Source organism: Hemiscyllium ocellatum, chromosome 4, assembly GCF_020745735.1.
Source record: "Hemiscyllium ocellatum isolate sHemOce1 chromosome 4, sHemOce1.pat.X.cur, whole genome shotgun sequence".
Taxonomy (NCBI): domain Eukaryota; kingdom Metazoa; phylum Chordata; class Chondrichthyes; order Orectolobiformes; family Hemiscylliidae; genus Hemiscyllium; species Hemiscyllium ocellatum.
Window position 1 is genome coordinate 93,884,382 of NC_083404.1, and position 22,879 is coordinate 93,907,260.

General features: G+C 39.5%; 1 protein-coding gene across 2 annotated transcripts in view; it reads left to right on the forward strand.

The window, feature by feature from the left end:
- The window catches only part of LOC132815447 (RNA-binding Raly-like protein), a 495,989-nt gene that overhangs the window by 386,501 nt on the left and 86,609 nt on the right, over positions 1-22,879 (forward strand). For both annotated transcript variants that reach the window (XM_060824394.1, XM_060824395.1), the window contains exons 6-7: positions 6,974-7,152; positions 8,797-8,852. In XM_060824394.1, coding sequence (XP_060680377.1) covers positions 6,974-7,152; positions 8,797-8,835 — 218 coding nt within the window. In that variant the 3' untranslated portion in view covers positions 8,836-8,852. The remainder of the gene's footprint in view (positions 1-6,973; positions 7,153-8,796; positions 8,853-22,879) is intronic.

The following is a 22,879-nucleotide window of genomic DNA, read 5'->3' on the forward strand; positions in this document are numbered from 1 at the left end:
TTCAACTCCTCTTCCCACTCCTCCAAGGATTGGACCTCCTCCATCATCACTCCCTAACCACCCGAAGCCTGGAGGAAGAATGTCCCATCTTGCACCTCGGGACCCTCCATCTCCACAGCATCAATGTGGATTTCACCAGTTTCCTCATTTCCTCTCCCCCCATCTTATCCCAGTTCCAACCTTCCAGCTCAGCACCATCCTCATGACCTGTCCTACCTGTCCATCTTCCTTCCTACCTATCTGCTCCACTCTCCTCTCTGACCTATCACTATTACCCCCACCTCCACCTACCTATCGCACTTTCAGCTAGCTTTCCCCAGCCCCACCCCCACCCCCTTGGCCCATTATTCCAGATGAAGGGCTTTTGCCTGAAACATCGATTCTTCTGTTCCTCAGATGCTGCCTGACCTGTTGTGCTTTTCCAGCACCACACTCTCAACTCCTTCCTAGGCCAATATATCCTTCTTAAGGTGCAAACATGCTCATAGTTCTCTGAGTCACTGGATTAGTAATTCAGAGGCCAAGAAACAGTTAATTATATTTAAATTCTTCTTTCTGCTGAGGTGGGAATTGCCCCTACAGCATTAGCCTGGGCCTTTATTTTTGATCCAACAACATCACTACTATATCACAATCTCCCACTAAAATATAATGATGAGGCTTCTGCCTGATTTCAGGAGGTATTATAGACTGGCCAGTGGTATGTAGGATCTGAGACAGAAAAATCAAAATGTGCATGGCTGCTACATTTTGTCTACGCCCATTCTATTTCTTCCAGCTGAACCAAGATAAGATCGATTTGAATGTCACAACTGCCCTATTTCCACCGTGCATCCAACCTAAAATCCCCACTCAATAAATGGCCAGAATTAAGACTCTCTTAATGTAACCAATGATTGCATTGGTCTGTCAATTTTCATGCTTCACCTTTCTTTCACTGAATATTAGTCTATCAAGAGAATTCCATATGCAACTACAATAATGTTCTTGTTTTGTTTTCATATTTTGGGTTAAAACTGTTGCTAAATTTATGTTGCTTATCCAATAACTAGTTCAGGATGAGCATTAAATATTAAGGAGACTGAAACCATACAAACTCTCTCCCCTAACAACTGAGTCTATTTCTATGTCTATTCCTGGCAGTAGTTGAGATTAGACAAGTCATCTCATAACTTTGATCACATATTTCACCTTGAGTTGAATTTCTGACCTCAATTTCATGGTATCATTGTGACTGTTTTTTCTAACCCTTTCAGATCGTTCAACTGCACACCTATCACCGCTCACCTGCAACTGAAAATCTAATCCAGGCCCTGGTTACCTCTAGGGTTGACCAATACATTTTTGATTTAAGATTATTTTCTAATCTTCTGTAAACTTAAGGAACCTTAAACACTGCTGCATCTACCTTGACCCAGCAAATTCCATTCCCCTACTATTCCTGTGCTTGAACATTGGCTCACAGTCAAACAAAGTCTTAATTTAAAACTGTCATCCTTGTTTTGAAGTCCTTTCATAATCTTGTCCATCCTCATGTCTGTATTTCCCTCCAGCCTCTTAGTCCTTCCAGATATTTACACTTCTCTAATTCTGACCTCTCATGGACTTCTAGTTAACATAGCTGAACCATTGTTGGCCATCCTTCCAGTTGCTTTTGCCCCAAACTATGGAATACCATTCCTATCGCTTTTTGCTTCTTGAAAAGTTACTTTGTACATCAAAAGTTGTCATATGTCCTAATATCATCTTATGTGGTTTGATTTTATATTTTGTTTTATAATAATGCTGTGAAGCACTTTTACATATTATGTTAAAGACACTAAATAAATAGAGATTAATGTTAAGCATCTTACAAACATCTCCCACTTAAGTATTGAAAACCTTTTTGGGATCCTTTCATTCTCAATGGTAATCTAGCAAAAAGTTACAACTAGGATCAGGTCCATACAGTGAAGTATATTTATTTCTGATTGTTGCTTTCTGTCTGCCTGGTCATTCTCGCAATCAAGACTCTCAAAAGACAATCAAGATGGACAATTGTCAAGTTATGATGAACGACAATGTGAAAAGTTCAAGCATTTTAATGTCATAATGCCTATAAAATTCCATTGGCTTCTTTTGTTCAAGATTACCTTTGTTGAATAGAGTAATATTAGCTTGTTCAAAATTAGATCTTAGCATTTAACAATTTGTTGTGAAACATTGTCACTAAGCCACATTTCTGTAACAAGTAACGGGTGCTCATTCATAAGGTTTGTTCTACTTGGCCAGATACTTATTTCGTTTCTCCATCTTTTCTTAATTCATCTCCCAGCTTTTGGAGTCAGTCTGTTGCTTTCCATCACTAAGTCATTCTGCTCTGAAAGTCTAAAAGAAAAGCAGATTAGCATTAAGCAAAAGTAACAGTATTTTGGGGGGTGGGGTGAATTCGAATTAATATATGCAAATATGATGAAGTCTCTTCTATCATGCCATTTGGTTTTAGCAATTACCTGTTTAAGTCTGATAATATCAAGCACACTCATATTTAACTTAGTTAAGAGCGTTTGGAATTATAAAGTCAGCAAGTATTAAATTTGGAAGCAATAGTTTATCGATTGGCAATTGCAAAACTGTTTGCAGAAGACTTCAAACTAACAGGAAATTGGAAAATCAGGCTGGAGAATTGATGTAATGCATTGCACAATGATGGGCTGAAGGCTTTGTCTACTAGATTGGCCATATATCTATCAGCGTTCCAACACTGGTTAAAGGTATTTCTAGAAGTTACATCTCATGAATTCCTGCCTCCAAATATTCCACCCCACAGTCCTGCATTTTGTCACCCAACATGTCCATCCTAATGGCAGGCCATTATCTTTTGTGCAATGGAAATTTATTGTATTGGGCCAATTCGAGAATCTCAGTTAAATAACCATTTTGCTCATCTTCAATGTTTTCTGAGCAGTACATATTTATGAGAAAAAAGTGCAAAAAAGAGTCTTTTTAATGACTGGTGATTTTATTCCAGGGTTATCATAAAGTTTCCTGAAGATTAATCTTTAGATCCTGGAGATGTTAGGCTAATCCTGGAGGGTTGACAACCCCAAATTGAGAGGATGGTTATTGAATGACTTACTTATCTGAACACAGCATGTCTATTTTTGGATATCTTGCATTAGGAAGGATTTCAGAGTCCTGTAGAGAGTTAATAAAGTGATATTAGAGATGATCAACTTTGATTAGAGGCTAATCAAATATTAACTGTGAACAGAAGTTTATTTTTCAAAAGAGCAGAGGGGGTTAAGAGAAAATATGGTAAAGATGTTGAAAACTTTTGCCTTGGCAAAGTAAGTTAGGATCAAAGCTATCCTTTACTTGACAAATCAATAACTACTTGACACAGCCCCGTTTGACCTGGTCTATTTTAGCCTAGCTTACACATCAAGAAAGACATCACTGAAAACTGCTGACAGGACCTAAAATAACTTGGTACTGGCCTAGTTCCTTTACCCTCTGCCATGGATATTTGAGCCCAGAGGAAAAGAAAGTGTGCATTTACATAGCACATTTAACAATGTCAGGACTACCCGAAACATTTTCCAGTCAAAGAATAGATTATCTTACTATTTAATATATGTTGACTCATGTAATTGTTGGAAACGTGACAGATAATTTAGGGAAAGCAAGATCCCACCAACAGTAGTAAGATAATCTGTTCTTTTAGTGGTTTTGGTTAAGAGATAAATATTGGCCAGGACATCAAAGAGGCCTTTCTTGCTCCTCTTTGAAGTGCATCATGGGAATTTGACGCCCACCTGTGAGGATGGACAGGCCTCAATTTGATATATATCTAAAAAAACAATGATTTAACTTGCAAAATAGAATGTCTATTTTTGAATGAAATTGTTCCAAAATAATAACAATTCTAGCTAATGTTCAAATATACTGCTACTCTTTAAATTGAATTCCAAATGTTGTGTGAGAGTGATAGGTGCATGTACTGCTTACTGAAACTCTGGATCATCACTAAATATATTACATTATCTTTTTTTTAAAACATGCATCTTTAGTTTCTTTCAGTGTGCTCTAACAGTGTAAGATGCACAGCCACATGTATGTGATTGATCAGAATAATGTTTTAAGTCATTATAAATTGCATTAGCTCACCAAGGAAACTGGTCTCATTTTGCCTGAACTATCAGACACTAGGATATTGTTTTTGCAAATGCTTCCAAATTCTGATTAAATTATTAATTTTAGATCCTCTAGTTTCATTTACTTCAAGGCTTAACAATGACTGTCTGTATATTTTGAATTATTAATAGATGCCAGTAGTGAGTACAGAGGCAAATTTATGAGTAACAAATGAGCTGAGTGATGACTGTGCAGTTCATCTTTCTAATTCCTTGTTTAGCCATAACACATCAGCTTATGTTTTCCTATCACCAAAGACAGATCATATTCTATAATCCCTATCCAGTCTTTAAGCTCCGAGGCACGATGAAGACAGAGAAAGAGCTTAAGTACTGCACCATCTGTCAAGCTGCCTATGCATAAGCTGCTTCTGTTGCATCTGCCAAACATATATCAAACTCCAAGTACCACAATCCCAGGAGTCCACCTTAACAATGAAAAAAAGCCTCCAGAACAACTTTAGACTCTCTACATGATCAGGCAGTGGGGCTGAAACATGTTTTGAACTCTGAATATGACATAAAATTTGGACATAAAACAAAAGTTTCTTCCTCTGACCTTTGAAATAGATTACTTTATCTGCTAGGATTAAAATGATTCTGATGAGGCCAAAGAGCACAACTGAATAACCTCAAGGCTTTGTTCAGACTTAACATCCAACTGATTGCATTCAGCTCCTTTCTAATTTATCAAGCTGTAAAATCATCCTGATGTCAGACAATTCTAGACATCTCCAACTGAACCTATATGTTATCTAAGTCACAACAGCATAGATGGAAGTATAATTGTTTATAGAAAAAGGAAGATAATAAATTAGGATAATATAGTCAATGTAATATACTCATATTATGAATAGACTTTGAGCAATCGAAATGTTCCAGGCTTAGATTGATCTATTGTATGCAATCAACTAGGAAATTTTCATTTTAGATAAATAGTAATTAGGGTGTTCATGCAAGGGCATCTGTCAGAATTGTTTGTCACTTTTCTGATTATTAGGCTAAATGTGGTCTGGCTAATGGATTTCTCACACATCAGTTTGAAAAGCAGCATTAAATTCTTTCAGTTCAATCGTTGAGAGGTGCAGCAAGATTGACATACCGAGTAGGCATTTTAATGAACACCTTCAGACCATCCCAGGGATTCAGGGCCCTGGTGGCAAAATGCCCTTCCTTTGCTCGTGTGTGCCAGTGGGAGTGGTGGTAGGTGCCAACAGAATCTCAGGATCTCAGGTTAGTATTGAATGAGGACAGATCAATGGTCGGAGGAGAGATCACTGGAGAAAGGGCATTGGCTCACTTTCAATGATCCCTCCTTCCCTGATGCAGGAGCCTCAATATTTGTCTCTTCATTCATGGGATGTGGACATGCTTGGGGTAGGAATGTTCTTCCCTAAATGCCCCACGATCTGAGTTACTTGCCAGGGCTATTTTAGAGGACAGTTAAGACAACATTGCTGTTGGCCTGGAGCAGACCAAATAAGGATAACTGATAACAAATAAGGACACTTCCCTAAAGTGAGCCAGTTGTGTTTTTACACAACTGAAAATGGTCACCATTAAACCAGCCTCTAATTCCAGACTTTTTGTATTGTTGAATTCATAAAGTCCCACAGCATGGAGACAGGCCTTTCGGCCCAAACTGGTCCATACCAATTCAAGTTTTACCACCTGCCATAGCAGGATTTGAAGTCGTGTCCCTAGAGCATTACCCTGGTGTTCTGGATTACTAGTCTATGACATTATCACTGCCTCCCCACACTATGCAATCAGTGCCTGATAATGAGCAATAATGATCCCCCCATCCCCATCCAAAAAGGCTGCTGGAATGACAATAAGACTTGCCCCATGAGGCTGATTAGCATCCTACAAACAGTGGTCAGACATCCCACCTCAGCCACTTCCACCATCCAACTTAATCAGGGGAGGTGTTGCTGCTGCCAGGAGTCAGTGAGACTGTCTTCCGTGACTCAACCTGCAAGAGGCTGCATTAAGTTCACCCCTTTGTCTTGTTGCTTCCAAGACTCAGATCGATTATATTTGCATCTCTGAAGTTATATAAAGAACTACAACCCAAGTACAATTTACTGTAATGTTATCAAATTTGTTGAATTATTTCTGCTCATTGTTATTCCAACTGGACTCTAAACATCTGCTCAATCAATTTAAATGTTCACATATTCCATCAATTGAATCTAATTATCTTACAATCACCCAGCTAAAAAGTCTTCATGTTTGCCTCCCACAAAAGGTTCTAGGAAGTTCTTCCTAACAATCAATATTAAAGCAATGTAACAACCTCTCTGAATCAAAATCTTTTTAATATATTCTGCAGATTGTTGCCATGTTAGAATGGAAAACCACTGCAGATATAATGCGTATCCACACAGTTTCCCTGTGAAATAAACCAGAGAAAGAATTAGACATCAGCTTTGTTTCTTTGCCACTGGATGATTGAATAATTTTGACTCTGGAATTCAGTATCATGTTAAAGAGATGAGGCCGATAGCATTGATGCATTCAAGGGGAAGCTAAAACTATTACCTGATAGAGAAAGAAACAGAAGGACATACTGATAATATTGCATGAAGTTAAGTGGGAGGGGGGTGATGTATAGCTTAAACACAGGCACAGACCATTTGGGTGACTGAACTATTTCTACTATGAATACTTTTTAATACTGATGCAATCCTGATTATTTGTTGTCAATCTTAAATATCAATGCATCGAGATTTGGAAAGGAATTGAAATTGAATTTGAAAGGTAGAAGAAGTGATCACACTGTGCCTTTTCCATAGAGTCACAGAAGAAGCAGCTTGAAGAAAATTCAGAGTCTGCACATGAGGAATCCATATCAGAAAATGCAGAAACTTCCACAGAGGAACAAGTGGAAGGGGGCCCTGATGTTGATGGAGATGGAGAAGAGATGACTGATGGAGTAGAGGAAGATTACGACGAGGATGGCAGCAATGAGATGGTATGATCTACATGAGTTAACAAGCAATATGATATGAGTCATCATGCAAGACCACATAATTACTTCCTAAATTATTCCATTTACAAATCTGATGTCACCACTCTTAAGGTTTATATGAATATGAAGCAGAAGGCACGTATAATTGTCAGTGCATCACTGTGGCATTTGTATTATGTTACCTATGTTGAACAAAATAAGTTTGAGTGGTTAGATGGTAAGAACCGTTTTATTGTTTTAAGTATTACCATTGTCTTTGGAAGTTCAAAGACAGCCAAAAGAGTTGGAGCTACAGTAAGTTACTCCTGTAAAATCAATACAAAAGTTTAATATTTTGTACAAAGTTAAGTTAGAATTTTGTGTCCCATGATGCTTTAAGAGTTTCTTTCAGTTGGGTATAAAATAGAACAGTTTCTTTGGCACACATGAGAAATGAAAACTTGCACTCCCCGTACAATCAATCTAACCGAACAGGGGATAAAGGAAAGAGGACTACAAAATCAAAGTAAGGAGGCTTCAACAGCAGCTGTCTGTCACAGCCTCTCCATGCATCCTTCTTTCAAAAGACTGTTTTTATTGATCATGGGACCATCCGGAAATGTGGAAGGTGGAATGAAGCCAACTTTTCAAACTTAATAGTCACCAAAAAGGAATATTGATCTACTGGATTGCTTTTCGCTTTGCATTGTTTACTTGTAGCATTGAACGTGCTACCAGCATTCAGAGGCCAGTGAAAGGGGCTTGTGAATGTTTTTAAGTGCATAAGCGTAGATCTCTACTTTCTCTAATTAGGTAGTATAGCTATAATGACAGCTCTTCTCTCAGAGCTGGTATGAAACCAACAGATGCAGTATTCGTGCACAGCATATTAAACTAAATAATCTGTTTTACCACTGTACTGAACTTGGCATACATGAGCAGGTTTTAAATATATGGTATGAAATTATAACATTTGCAAATTATTTAATATTCCACTTAATTTACAATTTTGAAAATAGACTACAGTATAGAATGAACAATGTATTTCTGAAGATTAATTAAAAGTGATGGATTATTGTAATGACATTATATCACACAGAAATAGAACTTCTGAATTAATTTTACTACAACCCCTTGGCTAAGACAAAGATTTGTGCCATAAATGTTTGGTAATTATTAGTATAGTGAAGAATGAGAGACAGCAATATTTTCAATGATGAAACCATTATACAGCAGAGTTGTTATAAAAATATTTTCCTCTGTTTATAAGCACCTACTGAGATAATTTGATTATGTTCTTGGAACTTTCAAAATGTCATTGTACATAACATAAAGACGGAAAAAGACCTTTTCACCATCAAGCAGTTGAAATCTGATCCTCAAAACAATAAAAGCAATGCAATACTTGGTCATTTCACCCATGGTTAATAATTGAGTTCTATGTCCCTGTCAGATTTGCTCTTTTTCCTTCCACTCATTTCTCTGTTATTGCAATGAATTGCTTAAATAGCAATTAAAACATCGATAGAAATTTGTGGTATTTTGTAACCAGACTAAAAAGTTAAGGTGTTTGAACACTTGTTAAATAAATTTGCCTTCCCTATTACAAATAATCCTTCTGTTTATCTTCTTCTGTCTAATGAATTCTGTTTATTCGGTTACTTTCAGAATGAGAATCATGTATCAGACATGGAGGATACACAGTAATTGACACACATAGAAAGGTTGGTTTACTACCTGATTGTTGTTAAGTGCAAATAACCGTAAAAGTAACATTGAAAAACAAAATTTGAATATGAAATTGCAATTATATGGCATCTTTAACAAAGGAAAATATCTCAAGGTGATTCGCAGGAATATTAAAAAAACAAAATGTGACAATGGACCACCTAATGAGATATTCAACCAAATTATAAAAGAATCAAAAGAGGTTATAAGTAGTATCTTAAAGAAGGAAAGTGATATGGGGAGTGGGAAAAACATTTAGGATGGGAAATCGAGAACTTGTGGTATTGACAGCTGAAGGAACAGCCATACATGGTGGAGCAATTAAAATTGGGCGTCTGAAATTGACAAAGCACAGAAATGTTGGAGGGGAGGAGTGCTGAAGGAGATTAGAGGTAGGAAGGGAATGAAGAGATTTATAAGAAGGACAAGAATTATAAAATTGAATTGCTGCTTAACTGGAAACTGTTGTCATTTTGGAATCAGTGGGAAGATGGTTGAGTAGGACTTGTTGAGTATAAGGACATGGACAGCAAAGTTTTGAATTACCACCCGTTTGTGGATGGTGAAATATGGAAGTCCAGACAGGAATAATCAAATCAGGAGGTAACAAACAGAGGGTTTCAACAGCGGATATGCTCAAGAAAGAATGGACTTTGGCAATGCTATGGAGCTGGAATTAGGCAGTCTTAACAATGGTGTGGATATGTGGTCAGAAGCTCATCGTCAGTTATGTTAGAATATAATGTTGTAAAGAATCTAGATCACGTTTGACCAGTTGCCTGTGAGAGGGATAGGATTGGTAAAGGAGAACATTATTACAAGTGGTACTGAAGTCAATGGCTTCTGTTTTACCAACATTTTAATTGGAGGAAATTTCTGCTCATTCAATACTGATTGTGGAACAGGCAGTCAGATTGTTTAAAGGTAATAGAAGGGTCAAAAAAGGTTAAGGTCAGGCAGAGCTGGATAGTGTTCGTGTATATGCTAAAAGTGACACTGTTTTTGGAGGACTTCAAATCAATGAGTGTAGGTGGAAACAAAGAATGTATTTGTAGAGAACCTCAGAGATACTGTTGCAGCAGCAAGAAGAGAATCCACTGCAGGCAATTTTCTGGCTAAGATTAAGTCAAGGTGAATGGTAGATTTTTGTAACTTTTCAATATATATTGTAATGTCATATTTATAATATGTTACCAATTCAGCCTTTGAAGTATTTTGGCTTAGTGCTTCAGACACGCTGAACTACATTGAATTTTCATTCGGTTTAATGGCCCTGCTGCTACATATTAAATTCCTCTAAAAAGAGACACAGATTAAAGTACGTTAAATAGATCAATTTTTTAGTAGCTGTTAAGCTTTTTAATCAAATATTTTGCACCTATCCTATTTCATAATGAGAATTTTGCATATTCAACCAAGTACTTATTCATGTTATAATTATAACAGTTTCCAGTTACTGTTCATAACAGCAGGATGTTCTGAAATTAATTTTGATTTTAAACATTGGCTTCATGAGTAATTGTCAGGAATCACTTTTGCGAAAGATGTATGACATAAAGGGTTGGCATTTTTAGTTTTTTTTAATATATTTCCAGTGGATCAGGCTCTCATTTGATAATGTCATCAAGTGGATAATGCAAATCTGCGCTGTCAAGAGGTCTGATAACATGCCAAGAAAAGATTATTTGAATGTCATTGAAAGCTGGCATTGTTTTCTGCCTACAGATGGCTTTTAAAGCAGGAAAAGAGAGAGTTACGTAGAGTCATAGAGACATACAGTATGGAAACAGACCCTTCGGTGCAACTCATACCTGCCATCAGATATCCTAAACTGAAACTAGTCCCATTTGCCTGCATATGGCCCTTCTCCACCTAAACCTTTCCCATTCATGTACCTATCCAAATGTCTTTTAAATGTTGTAATTTTACTTGCCTTGGAATCACACCAGATATATTTATCTAAAGGGATTGAATATGCCAGGTGCGAGAGAGAAAATAAAAGCAAGAATAGGCAATGGAGCTGATAGAGAAAGATGAAGGGCTTTTGCCCAAAACATCGATTCTCCTACTCCTCGGATGCTGCCTGACCTGCTGTGCTTTTCCAGCACCACACTCTCAAATCTGATAGAAAGAATGTTATTGCTGACTCTACAAACATCATTTGGAAAGTTATTGCAATACTTCCAGAATGGCCTCTAGTAGTTCCTTTGAAAAGACCTACCTTGGCTCTTCAAGGCCCAAGTATACCTCATTTATAATGGAAAGTTGTTCCAGGACCCAACCATTGGGTCCTAATTTAAATATGTAAGGCAGTATCCTTATTCAGAGTCTATCAAAAGGACAGACAACTGTTAATCAATTTTTAAAAAAAATGTTATTAACTGCCTTCTGACCTGTTTTTCATAGAAACATGAAAAATAAGAGCAAGAGTTGGCCTTTTTGCTTTGGAACTTGCACCACCATTCAGATGGCTGATCATCCATCTTAATAACCTGTCCCTGTTCGTCCTCCATATCCTTTGAGTCTTTTAGCCCCAAGTGCTAAATTTGTCCACCTCCTTAAAATTATTCAATATTTTGACCACAATGGTGTCTATACAAAATGAATTATTTTTACAGTGTGAATTCCTGGAGCATCTCTATGACCTTTGTGGTTTCTGCTTGGGAAATGGGCGGATGAGAGGGTGGAAATTCGTCAGGTGCTTTAGGGGCATCCCGGTGATATATTCATGTTCCTTAACTAAAATGTTTTGTCCACTTTCTCAATCCTTAGTAGGTCATTGAGGTCTTCTGGGCAGTTTTGTTGGTCTCTTACTGTGCGGGTAATCTCTGTATCGCAGCAACATCGTGTATCTTTGTGGACTTTTCTAATACAAAATGTAGCATTTTTTGGTGCCATTCATGTCAGCATGGACCGTGGCAGTGAGACTTTCCTTGCTTTGCTTTCTCCCATTGTACAAATCATCCTAAACATTCAAGAATGAGCTGGGAATTTTTGATGAAATAGGATGGCTTCCTGTGCATCTTGGTATGTGCACATTCAAACCTTGGCTGAGAACATGTTGAATCCATCACTGCAGGCTTGCTCATGACTTCATGCTCTAATGTGGCCTAACTCCACTCCTAACTATAGTTGGTGTGATCATATGACAAGTTGTGGCAGTGCTGGTGTTGGACTGGGATGGAGAAAGTTAAAAATGACTGGACACCAGGTTATACTGCAGCAGGTTTATTTGAAAGTACAAGTTTTTGGAGCACTGCTCCTTCATCAGGATGGAGCAGGATACATAGTACACAGAATTTATAAGTAAAAGACCAAAGTGTCATGCAACTGATTTGATGTGTTAGACAAACCGAGAAGACTTTTAAGTCATTAATCACTTCGAATGGGGATGCAGGTTTCGATTGATTAATATGTAAATCATAGAATTTCTTTCAAGTCATAGCCCAACATAATGTAAGATGTTATCATTATAGAAAAAAGTATATTAAAAAAGTATCTCCTGGGAATGGAGAAACTATGCCATGCTCTTCACAGACTGAAACACATTATTGATGAGCAGCTCACCAAGATCTTCCCTACACCTCCAGTTCTTGCCTTTAAACAACCACCAAACCTTAACCATACCATTGTTTGCAACAAATTCTGCCCAACCTTCAGGACAACATCGACCACAAAACCATACAACCCTGTCCTGGCAACCACTGCAAGACGTATCAGAGCATCGACATAGAGATGACCATTTCACATGGGGTCACCACCCAGCATGTGCGCGGCAGGTATTCATGACTTCGCCAATGTTGTCTATCTCATACGTGGCGAAACCATACCGACACTACAACAAAGGGTGACTGGACACTGCACAACAAACGCCAGACAGAGATGTACCCTCCCAGGAGGGGAACGCTTCAGTGGTCAAGGACATTCAGATCGGGTGAATGTCCTCCAAAGCAGACTTGGGGATAAACAACAGCGCAGACTGGCCAAGCAGAGGCTAATAGCCAAGTTCAGAATCCGTGAGGATGGCCTCAACTGGTATGTTGGGTTCATGTCACACTACACGTGACCCCCACCACACTATGCACTCTCACACTCACACACAAACACACATACATGCGCACACTCTCACACACAAACAACTCACACACTCACACAGACCCTCTCTCATACACATGCTCTCCCTCTCACACACACACTCATATTCATGTGCACACTGTCTCACAGGCTTATATATCGTCACACTCATGCACATATTCTATCAAGTGCGCGCACGCATATTTTCATGTGCTCACTTGCGCGCACGCGCGCACACACACACACACACACACACACACACATTATCACACATACACACTCCCCCTCCAACCCCTCTCCCACCCCACTCTCACACACACATATTTGCAGATACATTCTATTTTGTTAATGTAGACAGTCAGTCAATATGACATTTTATAAATTCCTACTTTGGAAATAATACCAGTCTGACTCCAGTTTGGGATACAGACAGACTCTAACCTCACACCTTTAATGCATTGTCTGAGCTGAGATATTACTTTTTTTTATATACTGATAAAACCTTAAGTTATCTCAGGGCTGTGATTTGAAAGAAATTCTGGAACTTACATATTAATCAATCGAAACCTGGTGAAAGACTGAACAGCCATCTTGGTTTGTCTAATACATCAGAATACAGTAGTTATGTGACACTTTGATCTTTTACTTATAAGTTCCAAGTCCTGTGTATGCTGCTCCATTAGCTACCTGACAAAGGATCAGCGCTCCGAAAGCTTGTGCTTTCAAATAAACCTGTTGGACTCTAACCTGGTTTGTGTTATTTTTAACATATGACAAGCGTGCATAACTTTGCTTAATCCAGCATTACCAGCTTGGATCTTTGGTTTATCATGGGTATGATTTGTTCGGGTTCACAGTCAGTATGTCAACATATTTGTGATGCATGTATGGAATGAGCTGCCAGAGGAAGTGGTGAAGGCTGGTACAATTGCAACATTTAAAAGGCATCTGGATTAATATATTAATAGGAAGGGTTTGGAGGGATATGGGCTGGGTACTGGCAGTTGGGACTAGATTGGGTTGGGATATCTGGTCAGCATGGCCGAGTTGGACCGAAGGGTCTGTTTCCGTGCTGTACATCTCTATGACTCTATATTTGCAGAGACATGCTCATGATATCGCTACTGTATTATTGCATCTATCAGGATGGTATAGAAACCTCATACTCCATCTTACCTTGAATCAGAAGCTCAATACTGTACTCTACTTGAAGAATGCTCCACTGTTGTAAGCTAACATTAGCCCCGACAATTCTATGCCTGAGTAATGTGATGGCTGTACATAAGACTTAGTTTTAATAACTAAGTCTGTTGAATCCATGTCCAGTTTTTATGTTATCGGAAATAACATAAAGATTCCCACATAAAGTAAACACCCTGTCGGAGACAAACTTACAGAACCATTCCGTTTTGACTTCCTGATTTCTTGGTGGCAATAGCTGACAAATTCACCACAAACGAGGCTATCCAAATTTGATTGTTTGTGATTTTACTGTATAAGACCATTTTGTAGGTTGTTCAAGATTTATAGGTATTAGATCTGTTACTGAACCTTGAATACTAGAGATAGGATTAGATAGTCAGTTCATTAATTATACTTTATAAAACTGCCATGCAAGCATTGCTATCAAGTCAATATTCATGAGCTTTCTCAACCTCCATGCACCTATAACGGAAGCTGTGAAGCAAGAAATGAACAAACTCTATCAGCAATACCAGACCCTGCAGAACCATTGGCAATGTATTTGACTTCAAATACGCATAACATATGGAGTAATACTTTGGTTTTCAGCACTTCAGTGAACTGTACTGGAGGAGTATGGTGGGAATTCTCATATCTGCCTTCAATGACTTGGTCCAATTATTATAGGAGACAGAAAGTCACAAGGACAGATGACCTGAATCTTAATCTGTACTGCTGTCATATGAAGCTATGCAACAGGAATGCTGGAGAATAAAATATACTTCTTTATTTGTGTGCCAGATCATACATTAAAGTCACAAGAACATCAAATTTAATGTGTGAATCTCTGCCTTAAAACATATTCATTTTGCAAGGCCAATACTTATTATTCATTCCGGATTGTCCTTGCAAACTGATGGTCCTTCTTCTTAAATCAATTACAGTCCATGAGCCAATGTATTTTCACAATGCCTTTAAATAGTGAGTTTTAGGAGCTTGGCCCAGTGACTTTGAAATATCAGAAATGTATCGATGTTTGGTTAGTCTGTGACTTTGAGGGAAATGCGGAAGTGATGGTTTCCCCCTGCTTTTGCCCCCTAGGTCGTCAGGTCACAGGATTGAGGGAGATTGTGAAGGAAGCTTTGCCAACTCATTACAGTGTATTTTGAAGGTTGCTCATATTGCAACCACTGTGGTTGGAGGGAATGTTTAAGATGAAAATCTGCTAGCAATCAAGCACATTGTTTGGTCCTGGATGATCTTGAGTTGTTTGAATGGGTGCAATTGCTTCTTACCTTGGAGAGAAGTAAAGAGGTGAGCCACTTGCTGCAGGACACCTAGCTTTTGACCTACCGTGGTTGCCTTGGAATTTATGTGGATGCTCTAGTTGAATGTTTGGTCAATGGTGACCCCCCCCCCCGCCAAGGATTTTTTTTTCCCAGGAAGGTGGGCATTACTTGTTGGCCCACCATTTATTTCCCATCCCCAATTGCTCAGAGTGCAGTTAAGAGTCAATCAAATTACTCTGGTTCTGGGGGCATGTGGGCGAGATATAATAAGGATGGCAAATTTCCTTCCCTAAAAGATATAATTGATGTAGTTAGTATTTAATGCCAACTAGCATGGTCACTATTTTATTCCAGCTTTTTATTGAATTCAAATTTCGCATCTGTTGTGATGAGATTTGCACCCTTGGCATTAGAACCTTTTATTAAGTGACATTACCACATCTCTTCTCTGATATTTATCTTTAGGAGAGTCAGTGGTGATAGCTTATGATAGGGGAGGTGGCTAGAAATTGTTTTATTGGAGTTAAATATATTTGACACTGGTGTGACACAAATGTCACTTGCCATTAAAAAGCCCAAATATGAATATTGTCTGTGTTTTGTGACTATTCCAATATTAATGCTACTGGAGATATAATTGAAGCTGCTAAAAATGATTACACCTCAATTACTCATCCAGTAATGTCTAAGACAGAGTTGATTTGGAATCATGACAATCTTCCTATATGGAGAACGTAAAGACTGCAGCTGCTGGAGATCAGAGCTGAAAATGTATTGCTGGAAAAGCACAGCAAGTCAGGCAGCATCCAAGGAGCAGGAGAATCGACGTTTCGGGCATGAGCCCTTCTTCAGGAAATCTTCCTATATGCTTGGTATGACTCCAGCCACTGGAAAGGTTCCTCAGGGTTCCTATTTATTTCAATTTTACTGAGCCTCCTTGTGTTCATCTTTTGGTGTAGACTTAATCAGTCTGGGCTAAGTGGAACCAAGCAGACCATATAAGCAGGTCTTGGATGAGGAAGTGCTGTTTGCTTTTCTGATCGCTTTGCAGATGATTGATGGTGTGGTTATTGGCTAGATTATATTGATTCTTTTTGTGAACAGAATCAAACTTGGAGATTTTCCACATTGTCAAATAAGTGTCAGTGTTATAGCTCCAGAGAACCAGCTAGGCTAGATATGGTGAACAGGTGATCCAGTGCTCCAGTTGAGATAATGTTGGAATCCATAGCCTTTGCTTTTGCCAGCACTTGGTCAATTCTTGGTAAGATTTGGTCTGAAATAAGTAAGCCAAAAACTGGTACCTATGATAATGGGTCTCTGCTTGCTCTGCCATTCGATAAGGTCACGTCTGATCTGATAGCAACCCGTATTCCACATTCTCACCTACCATGGCAACCTCTCACCCAATACGTATCAAGAATCTATTTTAATTCTATCTTTAAAATATTCATAGATACTGCTTCCACCACCTTTTGTGATGCAAGATCAGTTCATATCCTAGGAGCTAGTTGGTAATGTACAGCTCCAAGTAAGTGTCCTCTTGAGTTGGGAGTGTGGGACTAAATGTTCATACCACAGTCCCCCTGTCTGAGCTCAGAAACACAGATGACCAGAAAACATTGGCCCCAACTGCATGTCACTTTCAAGCTGCCTTCCTGATACCAGGGTGGGGGGAGGGGAGAGAATGTGGATGGTGAGAGTGAGAAAGCAATTCAATCCTCTTAATTCAGGCCAATTAAAGCACATAAAGAAGTCATTAAGAGCCGGGAGAAACATCAGATTTGGAAAGAAGCCTTTGTATCATGAGGCTGCCAGTCGTGCGATGGTCACTCCACTTGTCCAAAGAGAAACCTGAAGCTGGCATTCGGGCCATGACTCTCAGATTTTGAACCCAATGATGATGAGGGGCATTGCCTTGGGCAGGAAGTGCGAAGATTTTGTGCATTAGAGAGTGCGGGAGAGAAAAGAGGGGCAGGAGGGTAATAAAGGCCTTAGCCTGAATGGAGGATCTACTACTGAAGACCTCACATCTCACAGCAATGATGGCAAACAAAACTGGACCACTGCATCTCACAAGTCACTGATGCTCTGCTTGCTGATACATTTAATTTGTGCAGGTTCAATCCTGTAGGCACAAATGGCATTGGTTTTCATCGCCATCTCTTGATGCTTCTTGCAGGGCATTGTCGATCATACTCATATGGTCATGACTTTAGTCAGTGCATTTTTTTTAGGTGTTGTGAAGACAATTTCCCTGTTTCCCGTCTTCAAAAATTCTGCCCTTGGTCTCTGAAAGGAGTATGTACTGGTCAGATCTCATAGTATCACACTGAATACAGTCATCTCCAAGGTAGATTGGCAAGGTCAAGCTGACTTTTCATTGCTGCTTACTCGCTCACATCTTGTCACAAACCTTGTGTGCCAGTTATGTCCTTCAGATAGTAGCTGGCAGTGTTTCCACTTCCAGTAAGAAACTGATTAAAGACTTGACTTTCACAGGGCATGAACCATTATTTCATAGAATCACAGAATCCCCACAATGTGGAAGTATTCAGCCAATCAAGTCCACAGCAACCACTCCGAAGAACATTTCACCCCCCCACTCCCCAGGAAAGAGTGAGGATTGCAGATGCTGGAGATCAGAATTGAGAGTGTCGTGCTGGAAAAGCAGATCAGGCAGCATCTGAGGAGCAGGAGAATCAACGTTTCAAGTAAAGTTCCTGATGAAGGGCTCTTGCTGGAAACATCGATTCTCCTGCTCCTCAGATGCTGCCTGAGCTGTTGTGCTTTTCCAGCACCGCACTCTCAATTCCACTCCTCTAGCCTATTCGTGTAACCCTTCTTATCCCATGACTAATTCACCTAACCTGCACATCCCTGACACTGTGGGGAATTTAGCATGACCAATCCACCTTGTCTGCACATCTTTCAACTGTGGGAAGAAACTGGGGCACCCGAAGGAAGCCCATGTAGACACAGAGAGATTGTGGGATCTCCACACAGACAGTCACCTAAGGATGGAATCAAACATTGTCCCTGGCACTGTGAGGCAGCAATGCTAACTACTGAGGCACCGTGCTGCCCATTTAATATGGAGACACGTTCCTTATCCAATCTAGAGCCTATGGGAGCATTTGGAGGCAATCAGATGATGTGTGAGTCTGATTTAGACTCTCCAAAGCACAGATACTGAAGTTATCCCAAGGAGAAAATCTGCTGATTATTCTAAAGCCTTCCACTTAATCACAGGGAAGCAAGATGTCACAGGAGAAATGGCAACCTGACATAGTTAGCCACTCTTGATCATGAACATTGAGCTGCCCCACCCAGAGTCGATAATGTGCTGTAGCTGCTTTGAGTATTTCCTACAGATGGTATTCAAAATGGTCGATGGCTGATTTGTTATCAGAGGGTGGCAGTGTTGCTAGAAGTGTGCTGTGATAGTATGACACAATAGCATCGAGAGTCAATGTTAAGGAATCCCAGGTCACTCTTTTGAAGTTGTTTACCTCAGTACTGTCTCGTGAAGAATATAGAGGATTCTGAAATATTGCCTGGTCTGAATGACAACATTAGACTGTTGCTGAACTAGCCTATAGACAGCTCACTCAACTTTGGGAACAGTCCCCAATTTTAATGATGTACACCTTTTCAGTGTTGACTGGGATGGAAGTGACTCATTCAGTCCTAATTGAGTGCGTCCCTATTAATTGTTCCAGTTTTGTGCATCTAAATGGTTTGATAGACACTTCATAGGAAAGTTAAGAATCAGAGACAAAAAAAAATCTGCAGATGCTGGAATCCAATGTTGACAAACAGGAGGCTGGAAGAATGAAGCGAGCCAGGCAACAACATTGACTTTTCCACCCTCTGATGCTGCCTATCTTGCTGTGTTCTTCCTAGCCTCCTGTTTGTCCACAGTCAAGAATCAGTTGGACAGAGGCCATTGGTAGTTCAAATGATGCCGGAAGTTTCCATCTGCGAAGAACATTGTTCTTCCAATTGGGTTATTTTGACTACTTAACTGCATTGTGGTCGCTTTTACTGATAGCTTTCTTTTATTCCTCCTTTTCCTCAAATTCTACTTTTCTGGTATTTCAACATCTTGTTAATTGTTGATTGCTGCTCTGCCTTGGTTTGACATATTTAATGTTGATAGCTCATTTTTGCATCGATTCAAAGCTGTGTTTCAGTAACCAGAATAGAGAACAGTGTAGTCTGTCAATGAAGCCTTCGTTAAACCTGTGTTCTGTCATTTTTATCATTTTACCTTCTTTGTTGATTGCTGTATATGTATTTTAATAAAATTGTGAACAGATAATTAAACCAAATGCACTAACCGGATCATTAAAAATAGCATGAAGAATATTTTCTATCTCATGGACTGTCTAATTTTGATTTTTGTACTGACAAAACATATCAGCTTGGAAAGAATTGAGATAAACAAATTTTTCAGTCAGTGAGACAGAACAGGGAATTATTTGAGATAAATCACCTCACACAGGAGATGGCAAACAAGATCTCGATGTTTATTTTAAATCATGAAAGGTACGAATAGTTTAAATGTAGATATGTCCTTCATGTGAATCATGAAAAGATAACTAAGGATCATGAATATAAGCTATTCTGCAGGTTAACTGGAACTATGGAAGTGATAATGTTACCATAATAATTGCAATTATTGAATCCTGTTTATTCTTTGAATATTTGAGTACAATTGCATTCAACAGACTGGATAGCAGAGCTACAACGCAGCATTCAGTAAAGGTGTACATGTTTATTCCAAAAGTTAGAATTGTCTACACATGTGTGAATCTTGTATTTGAGCTGCAAGGACAGAATAAACTGAATTCTCTGCATCCACTCAAGCCTCCTTTAAGTATTTGGGGATGACTAATTCCCCTCCAGCCAGTGAGAAACCTACATTGATCGAGCACCAAGCAGGTACTTAAAGTGCTGGCTAATGAGCTTCTAGTCCAATCAGGAGACTTTCAGGAAGGCAGGAAGCCAGTCAGTGGGGAGTTGAGGCCATTAATTGACCATTTAAGAGCATTAATTGATAGCAAGCCAGAAAGGTCACATATGGACCTTTTCAACCAGCACATAATTGTGATGGGCGATGGGGCAAGTACCTCTCAAGGTTAATTCCATATTGTTAGCTCTGTTTTTCTCTCCACGATTGCTTCAGATGTGCTGAATTTCTGCAACATTTTCTGTCTTTATTTCAGATCTCCAGCATCCATCCAACTACTTGTCCTTCTTTACCAGCTACATACATTCTCACCTCTGGGCAGAGCAAAATCACACAATTCTTTTTTTGTAAATATATTTATTAGCAAATTTTTTAACTTTACAAACATATAAAATTATTGAAAAAAGCAATCAATAACAAATATCAGTATAATAAAAAGAAAGAAAAACACAAATTACAATACAACTACTATCTACTAACTACCTAACCTACCCTATAATACAAAGCAAACCCTCACACTGTGCAAAGCAACACCAAAAAAAAGGAAGAAAAGCGAAAAAAAACCCACAAAATACAGAGAAGCTATGCTCGGCGCAAAGCTCCCAAACAAAGGAACAGAATCATTGAACATATACCCATATTCACTTGGGAGACCTCCTCCAGGGCCCAGAGCTTGACAAATCTAACCATCCTGGTGAAACAAACCCCCTAGTTCAGATAACTGACAAATCTATATCAAAATAACTCAAGTAGGGCTGCCATGTCTTATAAAAATGGTCTGTAGTGTGGTGCACCATGTTTGTAAAAAAGTCCAAGGGAATGTGCTCCATTATTAATTTCTGTCATCCCAGCAAGCCCAGTGGGTTCTCAGACACTCAGTTCATCAGAATATTCTTCTGTGCACAGTACGCAAGAATAATAAGTAGCTTCTTCCCATGCCCGTCTAAAGATGATAAATTCAGTAGACCTAAGAGGAGAGATATCGGGTCTACTTTGCCTTCAGTCCTCAATACCCTCCCTATCTCTCCTGCCACAGTGCTCCAATAAACAGAGCTGGGAAACATTATAGGGAGCATACGCATGGGATAAAGCAAATGAGGAACATGTCCAGAAGCAATGGGTAAGAGTACCTCCACTTATTTTACATTTGGGGCACACTGAAGATGCCACTTTTTAAACTTTGCCAGATGGTCTGGTGCCAGATGAGCCCCTTGCAGAACTTTTAACTGCGTAGTGCATGTCCTATTACAGATTGAGATTTTTCGAATATTCTCCCATATGTTCTCCCATGTTTCAGAAGAGATCACCACTCCCAGCTCTTATTCCCAGACCTCATATAACCGGTTAATATCCTGCCAGGCCCTGTCACCCAGCAGGCGATAGAGGGCACTAACTGAAAGGGTGCTTGTGGAACATAGCAACAACCTCTCTGTCTCGGGCTTATAGGGCTTAGTGAGAAGTGTAGTCTTCTTCTGGATGAAATCCCTAACCTGAAAAAAACGGAAAAGGTCTCTGCTGGGCAACCGGTATTTGTGGCTCATTTGCTCAAAAGACATCATAACCTCCCCTTCAAACAAATCTCCCAAACTAGAAACTCCTCCTGCTGCCCATAGTTTGAACCCTGAGTCCATCATCCCTGGTCGGAACCCTGGCATGCCAACTATAGGCGTAAGTGGCAAAGTCTTGGATAAACAACCCTCACTCTGACGCATCGCCCTCCATGACTTGACTGTACTAATAACAATGGGGTTCCAGCAGTGGTCCATAACTGTCCTCATCTTATCCATGAACAACAGGTTAATGAGAGGGCTCATTGCCTGGGAGGCCTCAATATCCAGCCATATAGAGTTTGGATCATTACCTACCCAATCACAGACAAAGGATAGCAGGGAACTCGATTGGTACGTCCTGATGTCTGGGAAATCAACTCCTCCCCCTCCTTGAGGCAACTGCAATTTATTAAGTTTAATGAGGGGCCGCCTACAATGCCAGACAAAGGAACCAAACCACCCCATAAGCTTGAAATTGTGTTGCTGGAAATGCGCAACAGGTCAGGCAGCATCCAAGGAGCAGGATTCCTGAAGAAGGGCTCATGCCCGAAACGTCGATTCTCCTACTCCTTGGATGCTGCCTGACCTGCTGCGCTTTTCCAGCAACACATTTTCAGCTCTGATCTCCAGCATCTGCAGTCCTCACTTTCTCCACCCCATAAGCTTCCACAGCATTGACCTGGAAACATTATAGGGAGCATACGCATGGGATAAAGCAAACGAGGAAGAAATTTCATCTTAATGAGAGACGTTAGGCCCAGCCATGAAATTGGAAGAGCCTCCAATTTGGAGATCTCGCCGAATATTGTTGAGCAAGTGAGCAAAGTTAGTCTGAAATAACAGATCAAACTTGAGGGTAATAAAAATGCCTAGGTACCGGAACCCTGCCTGTGACCACTTAAAAGGGAACTTAGGGCCACCTTCAACTTCTGGCACATCCTTAAGGTTCCTCA